Source organism: Ovis canadensis, chromosome 2 (genome assembly GCF_042477335.2).
Source record: "Ovis canadensis isolate MfBH-ARS-UI-01 breed Bighorn chromosome 2, ARS-UI_OviCan_v2, whole genome shotgun sequence".
NCBI classification, from domain to species: Eukaryota; Metazoa; Chordata; class Mammalia; order Artiodactyla; family Bovidae; genus Ovis; species Ovis canadensis.
This window is the reverse complement of record NC_091246.1, coordinates 186,559,642-186,577,600: the sequence shown is the minus strand read 5'-3', so window position 1 is coordinate 186,577,600 and position 17,959 is coordinate 186,559,642. Positions and strand designations below refer to the sequence as shown.

The 17,959-nt window shown below is 36.3% G+C and overlaps 1 protein-coding gene across 1 annotated transcript in view; it reads right to left on the bottom strand.

The window, feature by feature from the left end:
- Nucleotides 1-17,959, bottom strand: part of DPP10 (dipeptidyl peptidase like 10) — a 769,909-nt gene that overhangs the window by 22,052 nt on the left and 729,898 nt on the right. The window contains exons 20-21 of the mRNA XM_069577778.1: nucleotides 2,206-2,400; nucleotides 1,211-1,265 (exon numbers count right to left, since the gene is read on the bottom strand). Of these exons, the coding sequence (XP_069433879.1) occupies nucleotides 1,211-1,265; nucleotides 2,206-2,400 (250 nt within the window). The remainder of the gene's footprint in view (nucleotides 1-1,210; nucleotides 1,266-2,205; nucleotides 2,401-17,959) is intronic.

The window sequence follows — 17,959 nt, the reverse complement described above, 5'->3', positions numbered from 1 at the left end:
CAGTCCAAAATCAAATCAGTCAGTCCTAAAGGAAATCAGTGATGAATATTCATTGGAAGAACTGATGCTAAAACTGAAGCTCTGATAATTTGCCCATCTCACGCAAAGATCTGACTAATTGGAAAACACACTGATGTTGGGAAAGATTGAAGACAGGAGGAGAAGGAGATGACAGAGGATAAGATGTTTGGACGGCATCACTGACTCCATGGACATTAGTTTGAGCAAGTTCCATAAGATGGTGAAGGACAGGTAAGCCTAGCATGCTGCAGCCTGTGGGGTTGCAAAGAGTTAGACATGACAGAGATTGAACAACAGAACAAGAGAGTAAATCCTAAGAGTGCCCATTTCAAGGAAAAAAAAAATTTTTCCTATTTAGTTTTGTATCCATATGAGATAATTGTGCTTGTATAATCACTCATGTCTGCCTCTTTGCAACCCTATGGCCCGTAGTCCACTGTCCATGGGATTCTCCAGGCAAGAATACTGGAGTGGGTTGTCATGCCCTCCTCCAGGGGATCTTCCAGACCCAGGGATCCAACCCACGTCTATTTTTTCTCCTGCATTGGCAGGTGGGTTCTTTATAACTAGTCCCACCTATACTTTAATAGAAAATTATTTTAAAGGGAAGTAAATATCATCCAATAGCACAGCAACATAATTATAAATATTGGTTCATTTTTTAGTCTCTAAGCCCTGTAGTCTTTGCCAAGTCTGTGGTGCTTGTTCCTTGTTTGGATAACAGGCTCCTTCAACAGATTTACATGACTGATTATTGCTTGTTATTTAAGTCTCCACCTAAATATCACTTAAATTGGAGGGGCCTTACTTGACCACTCAACCAAACAACAACTGGTCCTTTCATCCATCAGTTTTTCTTGTTTTGTTTTCCTTAAAAGACACAATACCAGATGAAACTATGCTTTTAATTTACTTGTTTACTTTCTCTTTCTCCTCTCTAGAAGGTAATCTTCATGAAAATAGATTCCTTTTTTTTTTTTCGTCCTACTGTTGCTCTATTTCTAACACCAGGTTCCAATTAGAGATACACAGTACATAGTTGCTGAATTAATAAATAACTGAATTTATATAATATTAATTATAATGTTTCATTTTAAAGGATAACAGAAATCATAGTAATACAAAGAGAGTAATTATACAAGTACACATAGAAACAGGTAATGTATGTACACATATTCCTACTGTTTACCTTTCCAAAAATGCTTAATCTTTTGGAGTCAATGTATGGCTGTTTCAGTAAAAATCTGAAATGAAAAAAAATTATAGTTATATCTTCTTGAGTTAAATGAACCATAGAAATTCATTCTTAGCCATAAGGGAAAAAAAAAACAAAACCAAAACAGAAGTCAAACAAGAACTGCTTTAGTGGTTAGAACTCTGTTCATATAGAACGGTACTGTATACCAAAATCTCGCTTCTCAGGGTAGTGGAGCAATTTGGGTGTCACCCCTGTTAGCTTGTTACAAATGCAGAATCTCGGGTCCACTACAGGCCTACTGAATTAGCATCTACATTTTAACAATATCCTAGGTAATATCTATATGCTGTGTTAAAGAACCTATTAGCTTTCTCAGTTCACCTTTTCTCATTCATGTGGGAAACGTATTTATGAAAGCTCAAGAACTGTAATTAACTGGGAAAATAATAGACATTGTGATTATTTTAAGTAAATAATACTGTAGTTTAATGAAGCTCTCTCCCATTTCACAAATCCAAAGTGAATTCTAATTCTAGAGGGGGACATATGATAATTCTTTCATTATGTCAATGAGTGTGAAAAATACTTGAAAAAATAGTTTATATCAGGGGTCCCTTTCCCCAGGCCACAGATTGGTACTGGTCCATAACCTCTTAGGAAGTGGGTCACACAGCAGGAGGTGAGAAACAGGGGAGTTAGTGGACTTTTATCTATATTTACAGTCATCCTCTCATCACTCTCATTACTGCCTGAGCTCCACCTTCTGTTAGGCCATGGTGGCATTAGATTCTCTCTGGTCCATGGAAAAATTGTCTTTCATGAAACCAGTCCCTGGGATCAAAAAGGTTGGAGACTACTGGTCTATATAATTAACCTAGAAAGTTATCTAATCATTAAAACACAAACCTCTTAGCATAAATAGTATTATATATCACATACCTAGCATTCACATAGGACAAACAATAAGAAGATGTACACCTACTTACTTCACAGCTGCTATTTGGTCCTTTACTTCCACTGAGCCTAACCTTCGATGAATCTCTTGCAAAATTTTCAGGCCCTGAAATCCACTTCCTCTGCCATCAAACCGTGCAATGATGATGTTATCTGTGTCGACAAGTACTGAATCCCAGTCAATATGGAACTTATCTGTTACCAGCTGGCCTCCTGGTTCTTCATCCCTGAAAATACAGACACATTGACTCAAAACAAGAGCAATTAATAATGCAATAGAAATATAAGTTTTCTTACTTATTAGTTAAAAATTATGGAAAAGACCGATGTTGATTATTAAAATTTCAGTTAATTCTTGATATTAAACCTGAAAATATAAATGTCATTTCCCTTTGTAAGCTTTTGAATGGAAAACTCTTGAATGAAATTAAAATATAAAACAGAACTTAAAACTATTCATGAGAAACTATTTTAATTCATTTTGAAAAGAGAACAAAGAAAAATACACACACCTTTCACAGACATTTCTAAAGGATGATCATGAAGTTGACATACAGGCCCTACTTTATTGGATTTCTTACAGTGTTTTCAAAATGTCTTACAGAGGGTATATAAGGGGTTAGAGATCTGATAGAAAGCAGGATCAGTCAGGGAGGCTTAAAAATAATTTAACAAGAGATGTGCAATCCTAAAGCATATCAGATTTAAAAAGAAACACTGCATTAATATTTCCTGAATTGTTTCTTGTGACAGAATTCTCACTGAGAAGAATTTAAGCAAAGAGTGAGAAAGATATTTCTCATCTCTGAAGCTGACAGCAAGAAAAGGAAGCAGAGTCACATATGTTTGAAAAATTTGAAAGCTAGAAGTAAAGAAGGACACACAGATTATAAAGCATGAACATTCTCTCCAGAGGGAAAATGTGATACAATTTTAAAATGTCACATTACAGTGGTATTTATAACTTATTCTCTTTGGAATACAGAAAGGTGAAAAAAAAAAAAAAAGCAGACTCTCATAAAAATCACACAGATTATCTAGGTCCAAAGGCTTCTCCAGTGGTCCAATGGCTCAGAAGTAAAGAAACTGCCTGCAATGCAGGAAGTGCGGATTCATAGGCTACATACCAGAAAATTTCACCCTACACACTCCCTTGTAAAGACACCAAACTTGCCTTCAAGTCTCTGCAAATATATTGCTTAGAAGAACTAAAATATACCAATGCACAAACTAATCCTCATTAACAAGCTCTGAGGTTATCAGGTTTGCTAAAGAAAAAAACTTCTAAGCAGCAAGTGGAACTGAGCAGATGCAGAGGTTGAGTGGGACCTAAAGAGGAAACAGGGAATAGGGCAAAATGTCAGACAACTAAAACCTATTGAATGTTATTATGGGATAAACTGTGTCTCAAAAACTGTATGTTGAATCTGTAATGTGTACCACCTCAGAGTCTGAATGTATTTGGAGATAGTGCTTTTACAGTAGTGATTAAATTGAAATGAGGCTATTAGGCTGAACCCTAATCTAATCTGACCTGTGTCCTTGCAGCAGGAAATTAGGACACACAGAGACCCTAGGTGCAGGCATGCACAAGGAAAAGAACATGAGAAGAAGGTGCAAGAAAATAGCCACCTGCAAGCCAATGAGTGGTCTCAGAAGAAACAGAACCTGCTGAACCCGAGCTTTTGGAGGTCTAGCCTCTAGAATTATGACGAAATAAATTTCTGTTGTTTAAGATACCCAGTCTGGTATTTTGTATGTCAGCCCTAGTAAATTAATGCAAAGATCTTTGAGATCTAAGCACTTAGGATCCTTTATTTAACTTACTATAACTACCAAGTTACTTAACCTTTCTAGGGAGGTAGCTGTCTGTTGAATGCGGACTTATTGCATGTGTTCTAATTCCTACATTGTAAATAACAAGTGCTATGGATGGGTTTTAATTATGACCTACTCCATTCCTTTGTAAATCACACATTTCAGAGTGATTACATGATCCAAACCTAGATCTGTTTTGTCTTTCTGCAATGTTTACAATCTTTATCTCTTTTATAAAATTTAATTTAAAAAATTTTAATTCATTTTATTTTTTGCAGTTAGCTCTTGGTCAGATTATTAGGAATTATGACTAAACATCTCCACATTCTTTTCACTAGAAATCCAATTGTCTAATTCAGAATGAAGTCTAAAATTGGTATTTTTTTCCACATTTTCAGAGGATACTGATTTAACTTGTCTACCAATTGAGAAATGGCATGAATCATCATGCGTAGCACACTTTCTGGTGCATGGAGAACATGGAAAATGCTTGCTGAACTAGATGTTTTCAGGGAAAGTAGACTCGTCTAAAGTTTAAAGTGAGAGGACCTTGAAAAGCTTAATAAATCCTGCATTTTGAAGCTTGGAGATTTATTGAGAATTTTAGAAAGCAAAATATGATTCACAGAGAACAAGATACAAGGATTAACTTTAACATTTAAGCTTAGTAAACACATGACAGTTTAAGTCCCAACTTCACTCTGAACATAGATAGGAAAGGTACTAAAACACTAAGACTTAGTTTCCTTATCTTTAATAATGGTAAAATCTGCTGTGCTTTCCTCAAGGAATTTTTAAGCATTAAGTGGCATAATGTACTTGAAAAATACTTTGTGAAATATAGTAAGCAATACAAAATTATTATGTGATTTATTGAATATTTACCAAACTTATGATTAACAAATGATTGAAGATTTTTCAAGGCAAAAACTCAATTCCTTACTCATGCTTGCAATATCAAGAAAATACAGTTTCTTCCTCTGCTCTGTTTTCTAAATTGCCATTTTTAACTTAAACCTTGCTTCACCTGCTTTTAATGTTTGAGCACAAAATGTTATCAATCCATTACACTCAATAATTTTAACATATTGCTCTAACTGGGTGTGTTGCTCTTTCTTTTTTTGGTGCAGAATACAGGTATATCTATTTCAAGATTAATTATAAAAGGACATGGATAATGATGGTAAGCACTGTCAGTATAAGGAACGAGTCAGAGGCTTGCAAGAGCGAAGGGAAAATTTTACACAAAGTGGTGACCAGAAAATACTAGATTTTTTAAAATACAAATTAAGGCAAGAAAATATTACTTATTTGAGGAGGCAGCAATAGCAAGATACGTGGTGGTAGGGATGACCATAGGAAAGTACCATAGACCAAATCACCTATCCTATAATAAATGGGTACTACAACTTGCAACTGTGTTGGCCACACAGAATTGGTAAGTTTTATTTGCTTCCTCTTTGCTTTTTTTCTGTATGCCACATCTTTTTTCCTGACACTTTGGTTTTACTTTCTGTTTCAGAAATCCCCAGGGACTCATACAAAGAATAGCACGTCAAGGTTGAGAATAGAGACACACATTTTTGTTGAAAGTTTAATGAAAAGAAAAATTCAATCTGTTTTAACTAGCAAAAAGTCCATAGCAATACTAAATGTGTTCACTTCCTAACACAGGAAGCAAAATCAAATTAAGATTAAAGTTTTCTTACAAGTTAAGGTCTTCAAAGGCAGACTTTGGCATCTGTTTTAATATTAATACATTGAACAATCAATCAGTGGTGTCTGTTTAGATGAAAAATACACAATATGAGAAAATAATAAGAAAGCTAAGCAAAACATAAAATTCAATACACCTTTAAAATGGCAAAACAAGTCACCTCTTTATAACATAACAAAACATCATCTATATAAAAAACTGAAATAAAGTGAAAAGATTTGCTCAGAGCCCATGTTTGTCATGTTCACATGGTGCTATTAGAATTCATGAAAAGGAGGTGAATTTATATTCAGAAGAGATTTATTTTGGTCCTGACTTTGTTACCAGTTACCCTGGCAATTATATATTCTTTTTATTTGTTTATTTTCATTATAGAATAGAAGGAAAGAAAGTGAGGACACTCAGTCATGTCCAACTCTTTGTGACCCCATGGACTGTAGCCTGCCAGGCTCCTACATCCTTGGGATTTTCCAGGAAAGAATACTGGAGTGGGTTGCCATTTCCTTCTCCAGGAGATCTTCCCAACACAGGGATTGAACCTGGGTCTCCCACACTTGAAGCAGACTCTTTACCATCTGAGCCACCAGGTTTGCAAACAGTTAATATCATGTAGAGTACATTTTAAAAAGCCTTTTCCTTACCACTAAAGCTTTGGCTAGAATAAATAAAAGGCAAATATTTACCAGTGAGAGCACTTTCCACAAGAGATCTATTGAATGGCAGAATTCATTTATTTTTTTTCCTACACCACAGAATTTCAAAACTGCTACACCGACATCTGTTTATCTGTATCTATTTGGTCGTGGAAGAAGGGAACACAGGGAAAATTGCTTGTAGTCTTCTTAGTTCTTTTCTCTTTCTAGGCATAGAATAGATCCACTTGAGCTGCATAAGTGCTAGATCAGAGTGGGTTCACTGTGAGCTGGGTTGCATTTTTATTTTAGATATAGTAAAATTAAAAAGTGTAAAAAGAAGGATAAAGAACAGAATGGAACAGGATAAGAGAAAGGAAACTGATGCTGTGATGTGTCACAGTAAATTCTTCAGTTCAGTTCAGTTCAGTCGCTCAGTTGTATCTGACTCTTTGCGACCCCATGAATCACAGCACACCAGGCCTCCCTATCCATCACCAACTTCTGGAGTTCATTCACACTCACCTCCATCGAGTCGGTGATGCCATCTAGCCATCTCATCCTCTGTTGTCCCCTTCTCCTCCTGCCCCCGATCCCTCCCAGTATCAGAGTATTTTCCAATGAGTCAACTCTTTGCATGAGGTGGCCAAAGTATTGGAGTTTCATCTTTAGCATCATCCTTCCAAAGAACACCAAGGGCTGATCTCCTTTAGAATGGACTGGTTGGATCTCCTTGCAGTTCAAGGGACTCTCAAGAGTCTTCTCCAACACCACAGTTCAAAAGCATCAATTCTCCGGAGCTCCACCTTCTTCACAGTCCAACTCTCACATCCATACATGACCACTGGAAAAACCTTGACTAGATGGACTTTTGTTGGCAAAGTAATGTCTCTGCTTTTCAATATGCTATCTAGGTTGGTCATAACTTTTCTTCCAAGGAGCAAGCGTCTTTTAATTTCGTTGCTGCAGCCACCATCTGCAGTGATTTTGGAGCCCCCCAAAATAAACTCTGACACTGTTTCCACTGTTTTCCCATATATTTCCCATGAAGTGATGGGACCAGAGGCCATGATCTTCGTTTCCTGAATGTTGAGCTTTAAGCCAACTTTCTCACTCTCCTCTTTTACTTTCATCAAGAGGCTTTTTAGTTCCTCCCATTTTTTGCCATAAGGGTAGTGTCATCTGCATATCTAAGGTTATCGATATTTCCCCTGGCAATTTTGATTCCAGCTTGTGCTTCTTCCAGCCCAGCGTTTCTCATGATGTACTCTGCATAGAAGTTAAATAAGCAGGGTGACAGTATACAGCCTTGACGTACTTCTTTTCCTATTTGGAACCAGTCTGTTGTTCAATGTCCAGTTCTAACTGTTGCCTCCTGACCTGCATATAGGTTTCTCAAGAGGCAGGTCAGGTGGTCTGGTATTCCCATCTCTTGAAGAATTTTCCACAGGGAAGATTAATTTTCAAGACTTTTGATTTTGTTCTTTGGGAGAGAACTCATTGCACAATAGAACATGAGTTTATGTTCATATGTTTATGAACAATAGAACATAGGAGTAAAGTAGAGTGAAACAATTTTGTCTTGTCTTAATCTGAAATTTATGTTATAGAAATTTATAGTCTGCAATGATACAGTTGCAATGTAAGTATATCTAAAAGCTAATGAAATTTGTACTTTTTCAAGCAATATATACATTAAAATACACCCATTGGTCAAGGGCTTCTTGGTCAGTTATTTCTATTTCTCACTTTGTCATCCATAGATTTCCTAGGATGGAAAGAGTATCCAATACGCAGTTTGGCAGAATGATTTTTCTACTATAGTCATTACATCATATAAGAAAAAATATTTTTCTGTCAGAGAACTGTTTCTTGTCCACATTCCTATCTTCTTCCATTAGGAAAATAATAATACAACCTTCATATTTCTGATCACTTTTTTGTTTACAAATAATTTTGCCTTGAATTACATGTCCATGGAGTTACAACTAGGGAAGTTTTTGATATTCAGTTCAGTTCAGTTCAGTCACTCAGTTGTGTACGACTCTTTGCGACCCCATAGACTGCAGCAGGCCAGGCCTCCCTATCCATCACCAACTGCCGGAGTTTAACCCAAACTCATGTCCATTGAGTCAGGGATGCCATCCAAACATCTCATCCTCTGTCGTCCCACTCTCCTCCCACCTCCAATCTTAACCAACATCAGGGTATTTTCAAATGAGTCAGCTCTTCGCCTCAAGTAGCCAAAGTGTTGGAGTTTCAGTTTCAGCAACAGTTCTTCGAATGAATATTCAGGACTGATTTCCTGTAGGATGGACTGGCTGGATCTCCTTACAGTCCAAAGGACTCTCAAGAGTCTTCCAACACCACAGTTCAAAAGTATCAATTCTTCAGTGCTCAGCTTTCCTTATAGTCCAACACTCACATCCATACATGACTACTGGAAAAACCATAGCCCTGACTAGACAGACCTTTGTTGGCAATAATGTCTCTTCTTTTTAATATGCTGTCTAGGTTGGTCATAGCTTTTCTTCCAAGGAGTAAGTGTCTTTTAATATCGTGGCTGCAATCACGATCAGCAGTGGTTTTGGAGCCCCCCAAAATAAAGTCTACCACTGTTTCCACTGTTTCTCTATTTATCTACCTTGAAGTGATGGGACCAAATGCCATGTTCTTAGTTTTCTGAATGTTGAGCTTTAAGCTAACTTTTTCACTCTCTTCTCTCACTTTCATCAAGAGGCTTTTTAGTTCTTCTTCATTTTCTGCCATAAGGGTGGTGTCATCTGCATAACTGAGGTTATTGATATTTCTCCCAGTAATCTTGATTCCAGCTTGTTCTTCATCCAGCCCAGCATTTCTCATGATGTACTCTGCATATAAGTTAAATAAGCAGGGTGACAATACACAGCCTTGACATACACCTTTCCTATTTTGAACCAGTCTGCTGTTCCATGACCAGTTCTAAATGTTGCTTCTTGACCTGCATACAGATTTCTCAAGAGGCAGGTCAGGTGGTCTGGTAGTCCCATCTCTTTCAAATTCCACAGAGTTTATTGTAATCCACACAGTCAAAGGCTTTGGCATAGTCATAAAACAGAAATAGATGTTTTTCTGGAACTCTTTTGCTTTTTCGATGATACAGCAGATGTTGGCAATTTGATTTCTGGTTCCTCTGCCTTTTCTAAAATCAGCTTGAACATCTGGAATTTCACAGTTCATGTATTGTTGAAGCCTGGTTTAGAGAATTTTGAGCATCATTCTACTAGCATGTGAGATGAGTGCAATTGTGCGGTAGTTTGAGCATTCTTTGGCATTGCCTTTCTTTGGGATTGGAATGAAAACTTACTTTTTCCAGTCCTGTGGCCACTGCTGAGTTTTCCAAATGTGTGGGAATACTGAGTGCAGCACTTTCTCAACATCATCTTTTAGGATTTGAAATAGCTGAACTGGAATTCCATCACCTCCACTAGGTTTGTTCATCGTGATTCTTCCTAAGGCCCACTTGACTTCACTTTCCAGAATGTCTGGCTCTAGGTAAGTGATCACACCATCATGATTATCTGGGCCGTGAAGATCTGTTTTGTACAGTTCCTTAGACTTCCCAGCTCAGACGGTAAAGTGTCTGTCTACAGTGTGGGAGACCTGGGTTTGATCCCTGGGTCAGGAAGTCCCTGGAGAAGGATATAGCAACCCACTCCAGTACTCTTGCCTAGAAAATCCCATGGACGGAGGAGCCTGGTGTCCATGGGGTTGCAAAGACTGGGACACAACTGAACGACTTCACTTTCACTTTAACTTTCTGTATATTCTTGCGACTTCTTAGTATCTTTTACTCTTGTTAGTTTCATACCATTTCTGTCCTTTATTGAGCCCATTTTTGCATGAAATATTCCCTTGGTATCTTTAATTTTCTTGAAGAGATTGCTTCTCTTCTTTTCACAGCTATTTGTAAGGCCTCCTCAGAGAGCCATTTGCTTTTTTGCATTTCTTTTCCTTGGAGATGGTATTGATCTCTGTCTCCTGTACAGTTTCAAGAACCTCTGGCCATAGTTCATCAGGCACTCTGTCTATCAGATCTAGTCCCTTAAATCTCTCTCTCACTTCCACTGTATAATTGTTAGGAATTTCATTTAGGTCATATCTGAATGGTCTAGTGGTTTTCCCTACTTTCTTCAATTTAAGTCTGAATTTGGCAATAAGGAGTTCATGATCTGAGCCACAGTCAGCTCCCAATTTTGTTTTTGCAGACCGTATAGAGCTTTTCCATTTTTGGCTGCCAAGAATATAATCGATTTGATTTCGGTATTGACCATCTGGTGAGGTCCATGTGTCAAGTCTTCTCTTGTGTTGTTGGAAGATGGTGTTTCTATGACCAGTGTGTTCTCTTGGCAAAACTCTATTAGCCTTTCCCCTGCTTCATTCTCTGCTCAGAGGCCAAATTTGCCTGTTACTCCAGGTATTTGATATGGACAAGTTTATTTATGCATCTGACCAGACTCCATCTTACAGTTTCAAAGTCTGTGTTTCTGGTGGTGAGTATATTGCTGGGAGAAATATCAATAAATTCAGATATCTAGATGACACCACCCTCATGGTAGAAAGTGAAGACAAACTAAGGAGCCTCTTGATGAAAGTGAAAGAGGAGAGTGAAAAAGTTGGCTTAAAGCTCAACATTCAGAAAACTAAGACCATGGCATCTGGTCCCAATAGTTCCTAGAAAATAGATGTGGAACCAGTGGAGACAGTGGTAGACTTTATTTTGGGGGGCTCCAAAATCACTGCAGATTCTGACTGCAGCCATGATATTAAAAGACGCTTACTCCTTGGAAGAAAAGTTAGGACCAACCTAGAGAGCATATTAAAAAGGAGAGACATTACTTTGCCAACAAAGGTCCATCTAGTTAAAGCTTTGGTTTTTCCAGTAGTCATGTATGTATGTGAGAGTTGGACTGTAAAGAAAGCTGAGCACTGAAGAATTGATACTTTTGAACTGTGGTGCTGGAGAAGACTCTTGAGAGTCCCCTGACTGCAAGAAGATCCAATGAGTCCATCTTAAAAGAAATCAGTCCTGAATATTTGTTGGAAGGACTGATGTTGAAGCTGAAACTCCAATGCTTTGGCCATCTGATGCGAAGAGCTGACTCATCTGATGGTGGGAAAGATTAAAGGCAGGAGAAGGGGACAACAGAGGATGAGATGGCTGGATGACATCACCGACTCAATGGACATGAGTTTGAGTAAACTCCGGCAGTTGGTGATGGATAGGGAGGCCTGGCATGCTGCAGAAATGGGGTCGCAACAATTCAGACATGACTGAGAAAACTAACTGACTGACTCTAGAATTTAATATTGACATTACAACATATTATCCAAAGATTGTGAGGAACAAGGTCTAAACTGTTCAAGAATAATACAAAAAGCAATGATCACCTTCTCCATTTCCATTATCAAGATTAAATGCCCCTGACTTCTCTTAATTATTTCATGGGTATTATAATGTGAGTACATTTTACGTCCACTTAAATGAGGAACATGAACAAGAATGAAGAAAAGCAGTAACTTAAAATTTGACTCTCCTTACACAGTAAAGCCTCTGCCTGCAATGCAGGAGACCCGGGTTCGATTCCTGAGTTGGGAAGATCCCCTGGAGAAGGAAATGGCAATCCACTCTAGCACTCTTGCCTGGAAAATCCCATGGACGGAGGAGCCTGATAGGCTCCAGTCCATGGGGTCGCAAAGTGTCAGACACGACTGAGCAACTTCACTACACAGCAAAGCAGTAATAATGACTTTTTGAGACAAGTACAAGTACTAGCTACCTTTCTTGTCCAAATACTTTCAGTAAATGTGCTATCTTTAAGTGAAATAGGTATGTATTTGGCATGAACAAGTGCATATTTAAATAATGTTATAGAAATTTTGAAATATATGTCTTTTTCTTGGGAAGTGAAACAAGCTTACTTCTAACAATCTCATCCGCTCAAAAGTCTATGAAGCCACATAATAAATAAAGAGGTGAAAGAAGTGCCATAAAGTGAATGCTTTGATCAAAATTTGGAATTATATGAAATAACGTGGACTGAGTATTTGATCTTTCATGTGGCCCTTCTAGGAACTTACTCAAGATTTTTGGAATTTTTACTTTACACTAAACTATTAACATGGTACAGGTGGAAAATATTACATTCCAGAGGTTACTATAAACTGTTAAGTGGAAGGAACAAAAGGTCATTTGATTTTGGTTTTAGAGAAGTCTCTACTGATTCTGGACAGCATTCTTGATAATCTTCCAGTGGTAATTATCATATAATAGGATATCTAGGTAGACTATTATGTAATAGACAAAGCAGAGCTTTCTGGTCTGAAAAGAAAATTAAAAACATCTTGAGTTCAAACCCTAATTTTGTCCTGTTCATGATCTTGGATTTGTATATTATATAAATTCATGATTTCCTTGTGTTAAACTGAGGACAATTATATTTATCTCACTTGGTTTCTATAAGGATTAAAGATGGTATTTATTCATCCTTAGCATGATGTCCCTTGTACAATAAGCAATAAACATTAGCTATTATTAAATCCTATTACTTTAAGAAGATAATCTCAATAATCAAAAGAGAAAACAGTGAAAAGATAGTACAGAAACCAATTATTTAGCTTTATGCAGAAAGATTGTAAGGGAAATGAGAAGCTCACCTCATGTTTTTCTGAGAGGGAAACTAAAACTGCAGAGAAATTTACGTAACCAAAAGTCTAATTGTAACACATTATAAACTCTCAGATCTTTTTTTTCTTTTTCTCTACTATGACATCAGTCATTCCTGATGACTAACTTTAGAGTTGATTAATTTCTTTGTTTATTCTAATTCATGTGTTCCTTCATTCATATACTCATTCATTCAATCAATATCTTATGAACATAAATACTACAAACACTGTGTTAAGGCAAGACAATACAAAAAGAGCTGTTATCATGAATGAGTTTATAGTTTAAAAGAAGAGACAGCAAAGCAAATATAGTAACCTAGTGTGGTTTCATGTTACAACAGAGGTGTACATAGAATTATATAAAAGTATTGCTTGAAATATTAATAGAACTTTTCCAGTTGGAAAAGGAAACTAAAGGTACTGGAAGATTGTGGGAAAAGATACAGAGAAATGATTGAGAAGCTAGTATTTCCCATAATAAAACAGTTTTCAAAAATATCTAGAGCAGTGAATCTCTCTTTAGAGGGTGGATGGAGTCAGCATGACATGAAGAGTTAAGTGGAAATCAGGTGAAGATTTTTTTGTATGCTGTGTTAGGAAATATGAACTTTAAATCAACTGGAGAATAATAGTGAGAGTATTTTACCCAGGAGAGCCACATTTTCAGATATGGATCTCAGAAAATTCATACCAGCATCAGAGTGGAATAAAAACTAGGAGATGATATAGCACTTAATCACAGAAAAGGAAGTATAGGTAGAGAGCAGGGTGGCAGATTAGAATTGACTCATTCAGATATACCATCTTCCTGGTGTAGGACTTGAAGCAGAGTGTGGGCTCTTGGATGATCCCATACGTTCAAAACTCAAAACAAGGCATCTCTGGTATTCAACATTTTAAACAATATCAGTATTGTTTATTGAAAGGAAAATGTGTGTATGAAAAATGTAGTGATGTCATCTTGACTACTGGAGATGAGTAGCTGGATTATCCAATGTGTCAATTAATTATATCCTGCTTTTTAAGAGATTAATTATACAAAAGAGCTGACAAAAAACTCAGTTCCATTAAGATGACAAAGTTGCAGGACTCTGATATGAATAACATTGATTAAATGATAAAAATGCTAGATAAAAATGGGTAGTACTCTCAAATTAAAATGACACAGTGGGGCACTGGGGTAATAACCATGTTCATCTGGTTTCTGGACATTATCTATCTACTCACTCAATGCATGCTTGAACAGTAACTGCAAAAAATAGTTGCTAGGAGGAATACACAAATAAGTAAGGCATCATTTAATATACGGAATATGTGAAATAAAAAATCAACATACCTCTCTTCTTAATATTTCATGATATAATAATTTCATTCTACAAATTATTTATCTGAATATTCACTTCTAGATTGTGGATTTTCCTTCAGAAACATTGGTGCAAAATCTAATGGGAGTCAGAAATTCCCTAAATAGTATGTTAAAAATATCCTCATAAAATTAGGGTGAGTTGGAAAAGTAACTGCTGGATCAACTTTGTTTAAGATATATGTGAAGACTTTGAACAGAAGGCTGTCACTGTAGGAGGAGGTATAGACTCGAGATTGTTAGATGGGCTGATGAGCATGGTGAAAGAAAGCTTCAGGAAGATAAGATGATAGATGAACAAGAATTCATTATAATTTCAAGGAAGATTAATTCAGTGAGATGGAACTAAGTCATAAGAGCATGAGAGAGTATGTTGCATTCTGGAAATTAATGTAATTTGTTGAATAGTCACTGTCTCCCTGCATTAGACCTTTATCTAGGATGGCATGGATAAGCTGAACAGGAAAAAGTAGAAAATGGGAAGACATAAATAAAAATAATCACAATAAACCCATTGCAAGTTAACATAAAACAATTATATATATTAAAAAAAAATAAAATAGGAAGACATGATGATTTCTTGGTACAGAATGAAACTCCTTAGCTTGCTATACTTGTTTTCAGGAACACAGCAAACAAAGAAAAAAAATGTTCTCTAATAAAATAGTACATCTGTTTACACTGCTTCTTCCCAGGCTGTAGGCCTTTACATTCATGCTACTGCTACTGCTGCTGCTAAGTTGCTTCAGTCGTGTCCGACTCTGTGCGACCCCATAGATGGCACCCCACCAGGCTCCCCCATCCCTGGGATTTTCCAGGCAAGAACACTGGAGTGGGTTACCATTTCCTACTCCAAAGCATGAAAGTGAAGTCATTCAGTCGTGTCCAGCTCTTTGCGATCCCATGGACTGCAGCCTACCAGGCTCCTCCATCCATGGGATTTTCCAGGTAAGAGTACTGGAGTAGGGTGCCGTTGCCTTCTCTGTTTATATTCATATTCATTTATTTATCAAATAAACACCTTTAACATCTTTAGCTGTAATATTCAGCCTTGGACTATTAAAATAATTACAGTTTAGTCAGTAAGTTTTCATAAGTTTCCTTTATGTGTGCTAGGTATTGTGGAGATAAGATCTTAAAAAATGATTACAGATTTCAATGTGCTTGTAACCTTTTTTTTTCCCTCTCAACCATTAGCACAGCTTCTTGCACATAAAAGCAACACAGTAAATGTGTATTGTACTAAATTACACATACAGGATTAGAATAAGAATAACAGAAGGTGGTTCAGACAGTAAAGAATCTGCCTGCAAGCAGAGGCCTTGTTTTAATCCCTAGGTTTGGAAGACCACTGGAACAGGGAATGGCTGCTCACTCCAATATCCTCGCCTAGAGAATTCCATGGATAGAGGAGTGTTGTGGCTACACCCCCATGGGGTTGCAAAGAGTCAGACATGACTGACTGAATAACACTTTCACACACTAAGAAATAATAATTCAAAGCAATATATGCTGAAATCGATATGGATGAATACAGCATATATACTATAGACTAGATGGAAATAGAATAGGTATAAATATGAATACAGACTACTGGGTTCTTAAGTACTCATTATAACACAACAGAGAAAAACCAGAGAAAGACATTTAGGCATCCAGAAGGACAATAGGGAAGTAGGAAATGAAAAGAGGGTCATGACCACACAGAGACTACTGAGAAACATTTGTCAAGGCTATGCTTCTTAGATTTTCTATTATGGTAAAATAGTCAGTTGCCATTGATTCACCTGTACTTTCAATATCATAAAATTAGGTTTGAGTTTCAGAAAATATGGCTACAGAGAGGTCATCAGAGGATCATTTCTTCTGAGGTTCCATAATGAAGACTTAGCAGAAAGAGGATTGCAAATGGCTAGAGGCTACTTCCTTCAAGGCCAATTTTCCTTCACCTCTTCAGATTGCTGTAGCTGGTCTCCAATTATGCATTCATTATAGAATTTCCTGGATGTAAATGCATCTCTATGGATGAGGAAGTGATTCAGGGTCTGTCAGGTAATAGATGCACTGCACAGAATAGCAATAAAGTAGTGATACCAAAATCACTAAATCATTTCTTAGCCTCATATAAGTAATAGTTCCTTGTTTTATTATTCTTGACTGTCAAATTTCCCACTTAAGGAAAAAAATTATTATTATTTTCTTTTTTTGAGTGGGGAGTTTACTTATCACTGAACACAGACTTAATCTTAAGGGGAACAAATGACCTTATATTATAAACAATCTAATTTTAGATTATATTTTATATGTTTTATATATTATATTTATATAAATATATAATTTAGTCATATGTATTTATATAAATTTATATATTATAAACAATCTAACACTTAAAAGACACTTTATCTGCTGCTGCTAAGTTGCTTCAGTCGTGTACGACTCTGCAACCCAATAGACGGCAGCCACCAGGCTCTTCTGTCCACAGGATTCTCTAGGCAAGAATACTGGAGTGGGTTGCCATTTCCATTCTCTCCAACACTTTATCTAATAACACTTAAAAAACACTTAAAACCATTCTGATCTATATGGATTTCCAAATTTAAATATTTTAGGAATGATCATGTAGCTCAAAGCAATAGATCATTTTTTAAATATAAAATAAAAAATTCCTCAGTTGGGCTTTGTAGGTTCTATTCTGTGGAATTTCTGAGAATTTACCTCTGAAAATCAAGGAGTCTGGATAAAGTAAATTAATATTTAGTGTAGTCAGCATATGAAAACAAATGAAAAATAATGAATTAATACTCATTTTTATTTTCTTCATTAACAAAAATAGTAGCAAAGCAAACTCTACAGGCCTAACTATCTTATCTGCTTTAACAATGTCTATTAAATAATTTTATGGATGCTAAAATATAGTATTAAATGTCTATATTGATACTTTTAAATATTAAAATGACTATTACTACTACTAATAATTATATTTATGGTTAAAATTTATTAAACACTAAGTGCAAATGTTTATGATCTTTCAGACACTATGGTGACATGTTTATATAAATTATTCCATGTTATTGTCTTCAATTTATTTATAAGGAAACTGAAGCTTAAAAAATTAAACAATACACTGGTAAATCTTTGAACTCAGATTAGAAACTAAGGCTATCTTATTCCTAAAACCACTATCTTTACTCTCCTGCCTCTAAAAAAGACTTGAAGCTTTCTAATAAGAGAGTTGAGTCTTGGGTTATTCTTCATATTCCTCTCATGAACTAAAAATCATTCAGACCAAAGGACAAATCTGATGGTAGGACAAGCTAGCTGGATTCTTTGACTCAAAGCTACAAAGGGAATTAGAACTCTTGTCTACATTTTCCCCCAAAGTGTTGTTATACTTTGGAACCAGAGAATATACCAATGGGAAGAACTGTCAATATGTCCCCCTGCATATGTTAAGTCAAGCTTCAAGGAAAGATGCCTACTAGGGTTCTTTTCCCTGAGAAGCCTTATTTCTCAGTGAATAAAAACAATAATTTCTTTTCCCAAAAGGA